At 48.5% G+C, this 13411-nt stretch overlaps 6 protein-coding genes across 6 annotated transcripts; 4 read left to right on the top strand and 2 right to left on the bottom strand.

The window, feature by feature from the left end:
- Positions 1–226: 226 nt before the first annotated feature.
- On the top strand, positions 227–762 carry FOIG_12786 (uncharacterized protein; the record flags this gene model as incomplete). Its single annotated transcript, XM_031213723.1, has 2 exons — positions 227–426; positions 492–762. The coding sequence occupies 2 exons, from the start codon at positions 227–229 to the stop codon at positions 760–762; spliced, it is 471 nt and encodes a 156-aa protein (XP_031056681.1).
- Positions 763–795: 33 nt separating this feature from the next.
- FOIG_12785 (uncharacterized protein) lies at positions 796–3095 on the bottom strand (the record flags this gene model as incomplete). Its single annotated transcript, XM_031213722.1, has 5 exons — positions 796–1146; positions 2016–2415; positions 2560–2799; positions 2856–2904; positions 2996–3095. 5 exons carry the CDS (start codon positions 3093–3095, stop codon positions 796–798), a joined length of 1140 nt encoding a protein of 379 aa, XP_031056680.1.
- A 1469-nt stretch (positions 3096–4564) lies between these two features.
- On the top strand, positions 4565–6890 carry FOIG_12784 (phenylalanine ammonia-lyase; the record flags this gene model as incomplete). The annotated part of the gene is made up of 3 exons (XM_031213721.1): positions 4565–4800; positions 4853–4959; positions 5011–6890. The coding sequence occupies 3 exons, from the start codon at positions 4565–4567 to the stop codon at positions 6822–6824; spliced, it is 2157 nt and encodes a 718-aa protein (XP_031056679.1). The 3' UTR covers positions 6825–6890.
- Positions 6891–6934: 44 nt separating this feature from the next.
- Positions 6935–9285, bottom strand: FOIG_12783 (uncharacterized protein). Its single transcript, XM_031213720.1, has 6 exons — positions 8843–9285; positions 8425–8793; positions 8127–8372; positions 7918–8080; positions 7533–7858; positions 6935–7484 (listed from the first exon to the last, which is right to left on the bottom strand). Exons 1-6 carry the CDS (start codon positions 9110–9112, stop codon positions 7059–7061), a joined length of 1800 nt encoding a protein of 599 aa, XP_031056678.1. The 5' UTR covers positions 9113–9285; the 3' UTR covers positions 6935–7058.
- Positions 9286–9486: 201 nt separating this feature from the next.
- FOIG_12782 (uncharacterized protein) lies at positions 9487–11762 on the top strand. The gene is made up of 2 exons (XM_031213719.1): positions 9487–11298; positions 11351–11762. Exons 1-2 carry the CDS (start codon positions 9717–9719, stop codon positions 11506–11508), a joined length of 1740 nt encoding a protein of 579 aa, XP_031056677.1. The 5' UTR covers positions 9487–9716; the 3' UTR covers positions 11509–11762.
- Positions 11763–12084: 322 nt separating this feature from the next.
- On the top strand, positions 12085–13351 carry FOIG_12781 (uncharacterized protein). Its single transcript, XM_031213718.1, has 2 exons — positions 12085–12408; positions 12459–13351. Exons 1-2 carry the CDS (start codon positions 12214–12216, stop codon positions 13284–13286), a joined length of 1023 nt encoding a protein of 340 aa, XP_031056676.1. The 5' UTR covers positions 12085–12213; the 3' UTR covers positions 13287–13351.
- Positions 13352–13411: the final 60 nt, after the last annotated feature.

The raw sequence follows: 13411 nt of genomic DNA, 5'->3' as shown, positions 1-13411 counted from the left end.
AAAGCTACTAACGTGCGTGAGTCAGCAAGATGCATTCAACAACAGTCTCCACTTTCCCCAGTATTTGCGCCTTGATGTACAAGCTTGCGTGGGTCAACTTAGTCCTAGATAGTCATGTCCCCGGTATATGCGCCCTGTTGAGCATGTAACAATTATGTATTTAGTGTCAGGTAAATTCTCGAATTAGCACTGAAGAACTTCTTAATTGCTCAAACAATTTGCAAAAATGGGCATTTTCGCAAAAGAACCCTCAAAGCGCCTGGATTTTGAAAATGTCCCGGCAATTGCTCGCAACGGGGACGAAACTCGAGGATTTCCAGCAAATCCCGACGATAATTCACCATGTTTCAATTCCCCAAAGGAACACGGCTTCCCTGAAGGCGGCCTACAGTCATGGTTGGTTGTTTTTGGTGCCTGGTGTAGCCTGTAAGGCTCTGTTTTCTATCAAGCTAGTCTAAGCTCGCTCTGCAAGCCCGCTAACAAAACCTCAGCTTCGCCGCCTTGGGTACCACAAACACCATTGCCGCATTCCAATCATATGTTTCCACACACCAGTTATCCCGATACGATAACGGCACTATTGGATGGGTATTTTCTGTGTACACCTTCCTCGCGTATTTCTGTGGTGTCTACATCGGCCCATTATTTGACAGATTTGGCCCTCGGTGGCTGATCCTAGCTGGAACACTTGCTATGACAGGGGGCTTCATGCTGTTGAGCATCTGTGATGGTAGGTTCAAGTTTTCGAAACCCGTGCGCTGAATGAATGGGCTTTCTAACAGCCAGTACATTAATCTAGAATATTGGCATTTTATGCTTGTGTTTGGGGTTTTGAATGGCACGGCCTGCGCCCTCCTCAACACTTCCTGCATCACCGCCGTGGGGCATTTCTTCTATCGGCGTCGAGGTCTTGCTACGGGCATTGCTGCCGCCGGTGGTTCGGTTGGAGGCATTGTATTTCCCCTCCTGCTCCAGGGGCTGATATCCTATCCATCGCTCGGCTGGCCTTGGGCAGTCCAGATCTTGGGATTTTTGTGCCTCGCCCTGACGGCCATGTCCAATGTCTTGGTCCGTTCCAGATTGCGGCCCGTCATCAAGAGCAGCATCCACCCAAATATGACCATATTCAAGCAAAGGGCATTCCTCCTATCTACTATCGCTATCTTCCCGATGCATTGTGCTCTCTCTATCGCTATAGCTTACATTAGTTCCTACGCCGTCTCGCAGGGATTTAGCGACAAGTTCAGCTTTCAGGTATTGGCAATTTTGAATGCCGGATCTTTCTTCGGGCGCACGTTAGCGGGATGGTGGGCCGATCACATCGGCCCCTTTAACGCCAATATTATCTCCGTACTTTTATCCATCTTTTCATGCTTTGTCATTTGGCTGCCTTTTGGACATACAACCGTCGGATTTATATTCCATGCGGTCCTCATAGGCTTTGCAAGTGGAAACAATATCAGCGTCAGTCCTGTCTGTATTGGCAAGCTGTGTACGACGAGCCAGTACGGTCGGTATTACTCGACGTGCTTTACTATCGTCAGCATAGCTTGTCTAATAGGGAACCCTATTGGTGGGACTATTCTAACCGCTTGTCAAGGGGATTTCTGGGGGTTGATTGTTTTTACTGGGTCATTATGCACGTTCAGCCTTCTGATGTTTGTCATCACGAAAGGCATGAGCGTGGGATGGAAGATCTTGGCTGTTTTCTAGTTACGGGTCAACGTGTCACCTACTCAATGCAATTGTCAGCACATGGCTATGGGAAACCAGAGTCCGCTCGGCTGAGCTGCACAAGATGAGCACCCTAGCGAGATGAGACTATTGAGACTACCAAAGTCGATAAGCTATAGTCACTCGTGTTGGAGATGTATAAAGCACCGAATTGTTATGAATGGAAGTTGGGTGCGACCTCAATCGCCGCAAATCGAAATATCGCTTGCCTATGAACACAATACAAGCATTGGGCCATGTTATAACCTCTGCAGCTGCACAAAAGCATAAGTAAAACCAACCTCCTCTGTGATATATGAGCGGAGAAACTCGTCCTTGAAGCAAGCTGATAAGTCCTCAAGGAATGTTGCCTCTGTGAGAACTCCCGATCGCAAGGCGGGTTCATCAAGGTCTCTTTTCTTGGGGAAAGCACCCAATTCATCCGTCAAAAATCGAGAGCATGCTGCAGTTGTGAAGCCAGTAATACCAGCAGCATACCTGACCCTGGCTGCCATATCCACAGAGTCTTTATCCAACACAGCTGAAGACCATGACGGGTGCATGATTGGAACTGTTACGTGAGATTTGACCATCCACTTTCCCTTTTCGGCATTGATAGAAGACAGTATCTCTTCCATGGTACGGAAGTAGAGTGGCAAGCGTACTGTGAAGGACGGATCGACATGATAGGTGCTTGCGAGTCTGCGAATACTAGCCTGCAGACATGCAACCGCAGGTTAAACCCCGATCTGGCCATGGCAGGGAATGCAGAGTGTTAAGGTGCCTTTTGGTCGAATTTCCCTATGACGAGCTGACAAGAAAGACACCAGATCTTCGTGAGCGTACCTAGCCAGATCTGATGGCTCAAATGAAGATGGCATGTGCTGCAGCCAGTGAAGGGCTGTGAAGGAGAATCCTGCATCGACGAAGTCATCAGGCAGGACTTGTCCAAAAAAGGATTTAGGAACCATGAGAGGATTGACGGGTAGCCTGCCATCTTGTGATAGTAGCGACCAATTATTGAACACGAGAGTTGCAGATGAAAGATTAGGCAAGTTGGAAAGATAGTTGGCAAGAAGCCGAATCCTGAGTAACATCAGCTTCTTCATATCATCAATAAGTGAAAACGGGCAGTAACACACGTATTTTTGCCCTCAGAGGAACCATAATCAGCAAGAGTGATGGAAGTGCCTGTAAGATATGTCAGTGACATGACCCTACCCAGGGAGGAGCAAAGACTTGAAGACACAAGCTTTATATGGTGATACTTAACTCGACGGACCTTTTGATTTGGGGGGCTCAAGAAGAGATAGTGCCTTGTCGATGGCCAGGCCTTGGAGTGTACAATTCTCATTGTAGTACCCTCCGCCTTGCATAGACATGTTATTGGACTTCATACTTCTTAGGACTGCAGTTGTTATACAGTATCAGAGCGAGTCTTTGACTAGTAGTTAATGCTTGTGATATCTCAGATCTGAGAGCGAGCTTCGTGGAAACCTTTCATCAAAGAGGATATGGACAAAGAGATAGGCCTTGATATCCTCCACTCGCACGAATTTTATAGGCTCTTGTCTCCGATATGCCGAACTCGGCGCCTCGAGGTTCCGAGGGCGCATCTCGTGCCAGGCCTGTCAAGCCACCATGAGATTAGAAAGAATAACTCACGTCTGAGCGTTGACTAAGACATAACTAACTGCCGCAAGGCCACATGGTTTCTACAGCTAGCGTAGGCAGTTACGTCAACATGCCAAGGCGGTTGATATTGCGATATGGTTCTTGGCTTATAGGGCGTCTAGGGGAGGCATGAAAACTTGAGACCTTTATCCTAAGTGATATGAATAACTAACCTAAAACCCTCCTAAGTTTATACTAAACTTGCCCAAGTCTTTTTGTCACTTAGAGTAGAGGTCCTAAGTTTTTTTTGCTCCCCGAGGGGCGTATCGTGAGCTTCAATACGAGCGAAGATCTATCTCTTATCTTGACGGGATTGGAAGGAAAGGTTCGTGCCAGTGGGTCAACTAATAGATAAATGGCTTCCCCGGGTCCAGACGGTTCTACATTTAGAGTGGTGAGTTACGTCAACATGCCAAGGCGTGTAGATCTTATAATACAGTTCGCTAGCAGCATTAATTATTGGAGCTTAACGACTTTGGCCAGGTCGATGGAGAGAACACCGAGCTTAAGATTTGCGATCCCGGGTGACTGTGGGGGCTAGTGTTTATTAACCACGAGCTAAAATAGCCCGCCACGGCGTTATACGACTTACCCAGACAAGTGATCCCTTGAACTTTAATTCTAACGGTTCTTCATGGCTATCGCTAGGGTTGGAACTAGGACCAGGAGCTCGGGATCAGCGATGATGGGCAATACTGGGTTAGATCTGTTTTGTCTCGGGTAGCATTTCTTGATACAGTACAAACATAGTCTACCAATGCGTTACACAACTTGCCGAGACAAGTAATCCCTCTATTGATAGAGCTTACATAACTGAAAAGGTAATCCCCTGAACTTTAATCTTCCAACTGAGCTAACTGAAGTCAAAATATCACTATAAGGCTTGTCATATCTAAAAAGGAATGGTTTACTGGAACCGCCGCAGATAACGAGTCACAAGTCTGTCGGCGTCTCCACGAAGTCTTATCAAATCTCAGTAGACTCAAGTTCTTGGAGAAATCCCTTGTACAGAGCTGAGGTGTGGAGCGAATGGTGCATGCGGGATTCGGATACCGAAACCGATATGTAGTGATTGTCATACGTAGATCGGTTAAATAGCTTGTTGTTACCAGCTCAAGCGAACGTATTTAATTCTCAAATACATTATTGTGCAGAACTCAATATCAAGTGTCTTGAAATGCCGCTTCGAGACACTGATCACCTTTTTGGCTGTGGTCACCATGTGACTGCAGTGTCCGACCGGAACTGTGATTCCTCTAGAAGCACTAAACCCTCCGAATCTTCACGTCATTCATCTACACATGCTTCTCAAGCCTGCGACATCTGGAAAAAGATTCAGAGTATCAAGGACTGCGGCTTTATTCTTCTAGATGGATCCGACCTTGATGTCGCTTCGGTCATTGCGGTTGCCAAGTAAGTTACTAACAACGGATGTTACAGATTGTCAATCTTACAAGGATTCTAGGTACAACTGCAATGCTTATGTCGCGAAGAGAGACGATATTGCAGACGCTATGAATAAAAGTGTCGTATTGCTCGAAGAGTATCTCGCCAAGGGCTACTTTGTATACGGTAGATCACCAACTCTCAGTGTCTCAATCCTCTAGTCTGACTAGATGTTAGGTGTCAATACTGGCTTCGGCGGAAGCGCTGATACTCGTACAAAAGACCTCCCAGCTCTGCAATCGGCACTGCTGCAACTCACCCAGGCGGGGATCTTGACTGATGAAGACAATGGGCTCAACAGTATGCCTGTCACCTGGGTTCGAGCCGCCATGTTGATTCGCTGCAACACATTGCTTCGAGGCCATTCAGGCGTGCGTCTGGAGCTTGTCCAAGCCCTCCTGCTCCTCCTTCGTAAGGCCATGACACCTATTGTTCCCTTACGAGGATCTATCTCCGCATCTGGCGACTTGATCCCCCTATCATATATCGCCGGTATGCTTGAGGGCAACCCTGACATTCGCGTCCGCACATCGACTTCCTTCGTTCTCTCTGCTGACAAGGCCCTTGAGCTCGCTGGACTCGAACCAATTACTCTTGGACCCAAGGAGGGTCTCGGACTGGTCAATGGGACGGCTCCATCAGCTGCTTTGGGATGCCTGGCAGTACACGAGGCAAACAAGATCTTGTTACTAGCTCAAGGCCTTGTAGCCATGTCATGCGAGGCGTTACTTGGCAAGGCTGAGAACTATCATCCCTTCATTTCTTCTGTTTGCCCTCACCCTGGGCAAGTCGAATGTTCTGAGACCATCTTGCAGTTCCTCGGTGGCTCTTCACTCGTTCAAAGTCTCAAAGGGGACGACAAGTTCAAGCCCGGTCTTGCGCAGGATAGATATGCCTTACGAGGCGCTTCACAGTGGCTCGGCCCTCAAGTTGAGGATGTCCGCTCCGTACTATCTCAGATTACAGTGGAACTGAACTCAACTTCCGATAACCCCATCATCGATATTAAATCCGGCGAGGTCTACTCGGGCGCCAACTTCATCTCCAGCTCCGTTGCCAATGGAATGGAAAAGAGTCGCCTAGCTCTTCAGATGGTCGGCAAACTTCTCTTCAGCCTCTCCTCCGAATTGATCAACCCTACAATGAACAGAGGCCTTCCTCCAAATCTCGTCGCCGACGACCCCAGTTTGTCTTTTACCATGAAGGGTATTGATATCAGCATGGCTGCTTACCTGTCAGAGCTTGGATATCTTGCGAACCCTGTTACGCCCCATGTCCAGTCCGCAGAGATGCACAACCAGTCCATCAACTCTCTAGCGCTGATCTCGGGAAGGTATACTCTTCAAGCTGCTGGTGTTGTCACGCAAATGTGCGCTGCGCATCTTTTCGCTGTTTGTCAGGCCTTGGACTTGCGGGTCCTACATATGACGTATCTTCAAGCGCTCAGAAGCAAATTGTCCTCTGTAGTACAGCCGTTCCTCGGTGGAGTTGACGACCAGGTAGCTGAAGGAATCTATGAGAGCCTTCACGAGACTATTGTCAAATCGTGGAATGCTTCGGCTTGCATCGATCTTGAAGATCGATGCAAGATCCTGTCCCGGGAAACGGTACCGGTCCTTTGTGAGCATCTTGAGGAGCACGAGATGCATCTTGTATCAACACGGTCACTCCAGAGAGACCTGGAGAATTTGGCTTATTCAACCTTTACCCAGACACGGAGTGAGTTCTTCATCAAGCCTCCTACCAAGCAATTCCTGGGCCGCGCTTCTCTGAGATTATACTCTTTTGTAAGAGAAGAGCTGGGAGTGCCCTTCCATCACGGCCTGGTTGAGCATCCCGGTAGAAGCGTCAGGGGCAAGATCAATAGGCAAGAGAAGAGAACTATTGGGTCCTGGGTTTCGATCATCTATACCGCCCTGACTAACGATCATGTTTGGGGTCCTTTGGTTGAGGCTCTAGGGAGCAAGACTTGCTCAATGCGACTGGTCTAAGGGCCCATCATGTTATCCAGTGTTCCTGCCGCTCAGAGCCGAGGTCCTAACTTGTCTTTCCTCCCCATATCCTAGATACCTTTTCGTTGCTGATGCCTTTGCACAGCAGTGGTTTACTTACATCTCATTGTTTATCCGCATTCTTTTTCGCAAGATCTGAATTTCTGTGCCAGTTGAAGTAATTACAATTTGAGCTGGGAAATAATTTAAATACTTAAACATAAAAATCATATCTTAAACTCGGGCTGCTTCACTTGTCCCGCTTTGTGCGTGAATTCCGTTCGCTCCATTGATGCTCTTCACCGGGGGGCTGCCATTTGCCCCATTGGCTCCATTGATAGGTGTTTGATCCTTCTGTTTTGCCTTTTCTCTCAAAATCTTCTTCAGGACCTTGCCGCTCTGACCTCGGGGAAGCTCCTCGATGAAACGGATCTGCTTACGCAGCCAGTGCGTCTCATCAAGCTGGGCCTTGATACTCTCATCTAACTGCAAGATGAGCTCCTTCTTCTCTTGGGCAGTCATATCCTGCTTGGTTGGTACGACAAAGGCAAGCGGTCGTTCACCTGCTTCATCGTCTACAACGCCAATGACTGCGGCGTCGGAAATACCAGGCTGTACTCGGAGGAGCTCCTCGATCTCAGCGGGGTTGACTTGTAGGCCCTGGGTACTTGTCAGTGATGAGGCATGGGAAGACGGAAGGAAACATACCTTGACCTTGATCATGTCCTTGAGTCGGTCAACCAGATAAAGATGGTCATCACCATGGGGACTTCTTCTGAAGAAGCCAATATCGCCAGTGGGCAACCATCCATCAACTGTAAACTTGGACCTCATCGCATCATCTTCACCAAGATATCCTGGGATCATGGCAGCTGACTTGAGGTAGAGCTCTCCGGCAGTATCATATGTGGTGATCTCCTTTCCCTCCTGATCAATGAGACGGCCCTGGTTAGACGGGAACAGACAACCGCTCGACCCGGGCATGATATCAGCCGCGCGGCTGAACGTCACGATGGATACACATTCAGTCAGACCTATTGCAGGGAAGTCAGTCAGAGGGAGGGAACCCGATCCTGTGTTGGTGTTGGCTTACCGTATCCGACTAGGAGACTCCAGCTAGGCATCAAAGACTTCATCTTCTTGGTCACACTATCACTGCATGCCGCAGCGCCAAGGACAACATCTTGAACCGAAGAGAGATCAAAGATCTCGAAGAGAACTGGGTTTGCTGCCAGCGCGGCAATGACGGGAGGGACCTTGCACCATCAGTAACATTTCTTCATAAGGCAACAAATAACCTACAAGATAAAGACGCGAAATGCGATGCTCTTGAATCGATTTGAGAACCAACTGCATGTTGAAGTTCGGATGAAGAACAGTCGAGTCACCTCTTACAAACATAGCGTGGGTAGTGACGAGACCGTAGCCGTGGTTAAGCGGCAGTACTCCGAGGCCGATATCAGGGTGTTTGTACCCAGCTGAGCTCTCAAAGACGGCTGCTTGAGTGACATTGGCGATTAGGTTAGCATGCGTAATTATGGCGAGTTTCTAATCGTATTAGCCTTGGCCAAATTGATACAGGTGAGAACTCTTGTTGTACCTGGGGTCCTGAAGTTCCACTCGTAGTAAGGTAGAACGCAACCGTGGTGCGAGCATCCCTAGGCTGAAGCTGCTCAAGCTCAGAGAGCTCACTGCCCTCCTGGTAGAGTTGAGGTAGGCATTTGATCTTTCCCTCAAAGCTGGGCAATTGAGTGTTGCTTGTGTTGATGGAGAAGATCCGTCGGGGGGCTTTGGGAAGACGGTTCAAGATTTCTTTGCAGGAGGGTAATAGCTCTTCGCATGTGATGAGGATGTCGCATTTGGCTTTGGTCATGTGAGATGAAATCTCAACGGGTGAAGTAGTAGGCTGGAGAAGTAGACAAATGCCACCGATGCGATGAATTGCCCAGCAAACAACGAGAAAGTCAAGCTATAGAGTAATCAGGATTATAAGCCCATTGGAGTGTTGAGCAACGTACCGAATTGACAGCCAAAACGCCAATGACCTTGTCTTCAGCAGTGCCCTGATTCGGTAACCATCCAAGTTCATTGCACAAGGCTTTCGCCAAAGCGTTCACCTTTTCTCTGACTTCCTTGAGGGTATACTTCTTGCCCGTCAAGGCGCAGATGAAAGGTGAGCGAACACTACCAGAGGCACGTCGGCTCTCGAGTGCCCATTCAGCAACATTTGCATTGGGGGAAATCTGGGTGGTGATGTCAGGGACCCATGAGGGAGGTTGGAAGACCATCTTGACCAAGGGTTCAGGGTATACAGGGTTATCCGCTGTGTTGGTACCAACAGTGGAGAAAGTCGTTTCAGGTATGTTGACCCAACGGAGTACTCTGATAAATAGACGGAGACAGTGGATGAAGTCGGATAACAGATGAAGACCGAAGAACGATGCTCCATCGAATAGAGCCATGTCCAATTATAATAACAATATCGTACTATGTAAATGACCTTGTGTAACCAGAATGTCACTGGTGAGCTTGGGGATCGCGGGGTCGGAGGATTACAGGATTGAAGGATCATAAGCAAGCCATCAGAGTCGAGGATTAACCAATTCAACAACACTAATTATTAACGTTTCGCCGCAGTTTATCTTACTTGCATCTTCCTGCAGAAGTACACTAAGACCGGGCAGTCAAGAGATAATAAACATGCCATTTTTCTGCATTGCTGATAGCATGTGAATTGACACTCCCGATCCCGCAATCCTCTGATCCTGGGCCAGAGCCTCAACACTCGTAAGCACTGGATGCAATTGGCCTTACCGGCTTATATAGACTATTACCTGCTATTCCAATACTCTTAGTGGTATTCTCGCTAATTCCGACCCAAACACCGCCATCATGTTCTCCCCATCACCTCAAACCCTCGGCATCGTCGTCGCCGTCTTTGTCGTAGCCACTCTTCTCATCCGCCGCGCCCTCCTCCCCAAGCCCATCCCCGGCATCGTCTACCGCGAAGCCAACGCCAAAAAGATCCTCGGCAACGCCTGGGAACTCTTACAATGGAAGAAGAAGCACGGTGAAATGTTTGGCTATCTCGCCAATCTCGCCGTCGAACTCAACGAACCCGTCTTTCAGATCTTTGTGCACCCGCTCGGCAAACCATGGGTCATCGTCGCAGATAATCGCGAGGCTTTTGACATCTTGTCGAGGAGGACACCGAAGGAGTTTGATCGTTCGAGATTCTTGAGGAGTTTGTTCATGCCGCTTGTGCCGGAGTTCCACTTCCATATGCCGACTGGTGATCGGTGGAAAGCCCATCGGAAGTTGGTGGCTGATACCATGTCGCCTGCGTTTCTGGGCGGTGTCGCTGGGCCGCAGATGTGGAAGTCTACTATGAAGCTGATTGATCTTTGGAGGGTTAAAGAGCGATTGGCCAAGGGTCGTCCGTTTTCTGTCTCGACGGATATTCGCAAGGCGGCTTTTGAGATCATCTGGGCTGCTACCTTTGGCTTTGACTCTGGCTCAACAAACGCGCAGACTGAGCTACTCGAGACACTGCCCGAGTTCACCAACCTGGGTGACATGGACCATGAAGTCGAATTCCCCGTCGCACCTGATCCTCCCGTCTTCAAAGCCGGTCTCGCTCTCAACGACGCCATGAACATCGGCGTACAATCACTTGTACCCGGACTGCATTTGTGGTTGGCCTACAACCTAATGCCATCTCTACGTGCCGCCCGAAGCCTCAAAGAAGCTGTTATCCAAGACGAAATCAAGAAAGCGATCAACAAATTCTCCAATCAGACTGATCTCAACTGGGAAGATCAAGGTAATCTGAAGCGACACATGAAGAGTGCCGTCGATATTGTCATCGCTCGAGAGATTGACAGCGCACGAAAGGAGGGCCGCACGCCCGAGTTGATGAGTCGCACCGTCCAAGATGAGCTTTTCAGCTTCATGCTTGCTGGAAACGAGATCTTCACTCTCACTGCCTGGACCCTCAAGTTCCTCACTACGCATCAGAATGTTCAGAAGAAGGTGCGCGAGGAACTCAGAGAGCAATGCGGTGTCGCTGTTGAGAGAGGCGACGCACCAACTGTTTCGGAGATCATGTCTGCGAGACTTCCGTACTTCGAGGCTATGATTGAAGAGTCTACGCGATGTGGTTCAGTTACCCAGACTAACATCCGCACGACGATGCAGGATGTTAATATACTGGGTCATATGGTCCCCAAGCACACAGAGATTTTAATGCTGAACAATGGACCTGGAAGTTTCATGCCTCCACTGACTGTTGACGAGGAGAAGAGATCAGAAAGTTCAAAGGGCACAGCTGGTAAGATCGGACAATGGAACGTCAAGGGCATGAGAGACTTTGACCCAGAGAGATGGCTCGTCAAAGATGAAGAGGGTCGATTGACGTTCAATCCTTCTGCTGGACCACGACATTCATTCGGTGCTGGTCCCAGGGCCTGTTTTGGTAAGTTCCCTGCACTGTTGCGCTGTTATTCAATTACTGATCAATGTTATAGGTCGTAAATGGGCTGCGCTGGAGGTCAAGATCATGATGGCGCTTATTGTTTGGCACTTTAATCTGGAGCAGACGCCAAAGCCGCTGTCGAGCTTTAAGCCGTTCCCTGGTGTTGCGCATAGACCGGAGATGATATACTTGCGTTTATCGAATGTTTAGAAGAGTAAATTGGTAGATTAGGGTGAACAATGCTGCGAAAGGACATTGAAGGTCGTCGCAATTGCAATCATGTTGATTACAGTGATCAAGTTACAGTGACGAGAATAGAATTAGATTGACATCCTCAGCGGGGTCAAACCACTGCATTGTGGTGTTACAGTGAGCTTAGGCCATGTTCTTCAGCGGGCTTCGTCATATAGGGACGCTCTGCAGTGGAATCCTTAAGTCATTCTGCATTCTAAGTTAGTCGCTGCATTTATCATAAGAGCAACGAATAATTTTAGTTTCGCTTTTTAAGCTAGAGTATTAAAATGATCTTTGTGGTCTTGCTGGAATGCCTTCTGTGAACCTGCCTTTTCGTTGCTCTGATAGCGGAACGCCGCTCTGAATTGAATGTTGTAAATTTGTATGTTAGTTGTTAGTGCCGGTTTGCAAGTTCAACACCACGTCGCAATCCCCCGTGATCCTGATCCTGCAATCCCGACGTCAGATCCTCCCGGTCTTGCAGTGTCCTAATCACAACTTATAGTGAGTGCATGCCCCGCAGCCGGAACCCAATTGTGCCGCTGATCCTCAGAATTTGCGAGACAACATGAAAGCCGCTGCACTAAGACATATTCTTCCGTTCAGTCACTTTCAACTGTCAGTATCACACCTTTTCGCCTCAATCGCTTCTGTCAAGCTGAGACTCGGTAGAGAATTATCATGGCGCTCGGTTTAGGCAAGTTGAAAACACTGGGCCTCAGTGTCCTGATCTTTGCGATTCTGGTCGCTGGATTCGACAAGACGGACGACACAAAACACCGCTTCCAGCTTCACATTACGGGCACGCGAATACTTGGTTTGTTGATTGTCATATTCGTCGTATCAAACTTCAAGTCGATGCCATTTGTCTGGACAGTAAGTTTCTTGTCTCTCTCTCGTTTGAAATGCGCTAATGGGACGGCCAGCTTCGTGTTCTGTACACAATTTCGTACCATACCGTGATTCGCAAATCACCCCAGTTAGGCCCCAAAGCGCTCTTCAAGCCTATCATCGCCACGACTTCCACTCCTCTCCTCGAAGTCGATTATTATCTTCACAAGTCCAACTCGACATATTTCGCCGATCTTGACGTTGGGCGTGCGCATTTGATTGCATATCTTTTCCGTCATGGCTTTCATCGACTATCTAATAACACCAAGCTTGGGATCGTTCTTGATCCAAAGACTGGTACACCAATGGGCGGAAGACTTGGAATAAATCTTGGTGCTGTTGAAACCTGCTTCCGACGTGAAATCACAGCATTTAAACAAGTTGAGATGTGGAGTTACGTCTTGGCTTGGGATCGAAAATGGTTATACATTGTTACGCATTTCGTGCCGAAGGGTACAGTTCTCCCGACAGAGTGGCTTGATCCACGGTTTGCGAGAACAGCGACAAGGCTGCTCCTCAAGGAGTCTGGCGATTTGAGCAAGAAGATCTATGCTACTGCTCTGAGTAAATACGTATTCAAGCTAAAACGTCTTACGGTGCCACCATCGACTGTGTTGGAGGAGGCTGGGCTGTTGCCAACCCGACCTGGAGGATGGGCAATCGAGGAGCAGGACCTGGGGACATCTGACCCTTTTCATCCGGGTGCCGATATGGGCAAAGATGGTGAATGGAATTGGGAACAGGTTGAGGCTCGACGACGTAGGGGAATTGAGTTGATTAGCAAGCCAAACCATCTTGACTTGATCCATGATGGCTTCGATGGTGGTAGTGATGGAGCAATTGGACGTTTCAGCCCAGGATAGCATGTTTACTTCAATAACATATCGATTAATTCGCAGGTCGAATAAGTCATAAAACAATGGATCAGTGATTGCTATCATAATTGCCAATGCAGACAAATGCTGTAGTCGCAGACGCAATGGGTTCA

This window comes from Fusarium odoratissimum (genome assembly GCF_000260195.1).
Source record: "Fusarium odoratissimum NRRL 54006 unplaced genomic scaffold supercont1.28, whole genome shotgun sequence".
Classification (NCBI taxonomy): domain Eukaryota; kingdom Fungi; phylum Ascomycota; class Sordariomycetes; order Hypocreales; family Nectriaceae; genus Fusarium; species Fusarium odoratissimum.
This window is presented reverse-complemented; position numbering and strand designations above follow the sequence as displayed.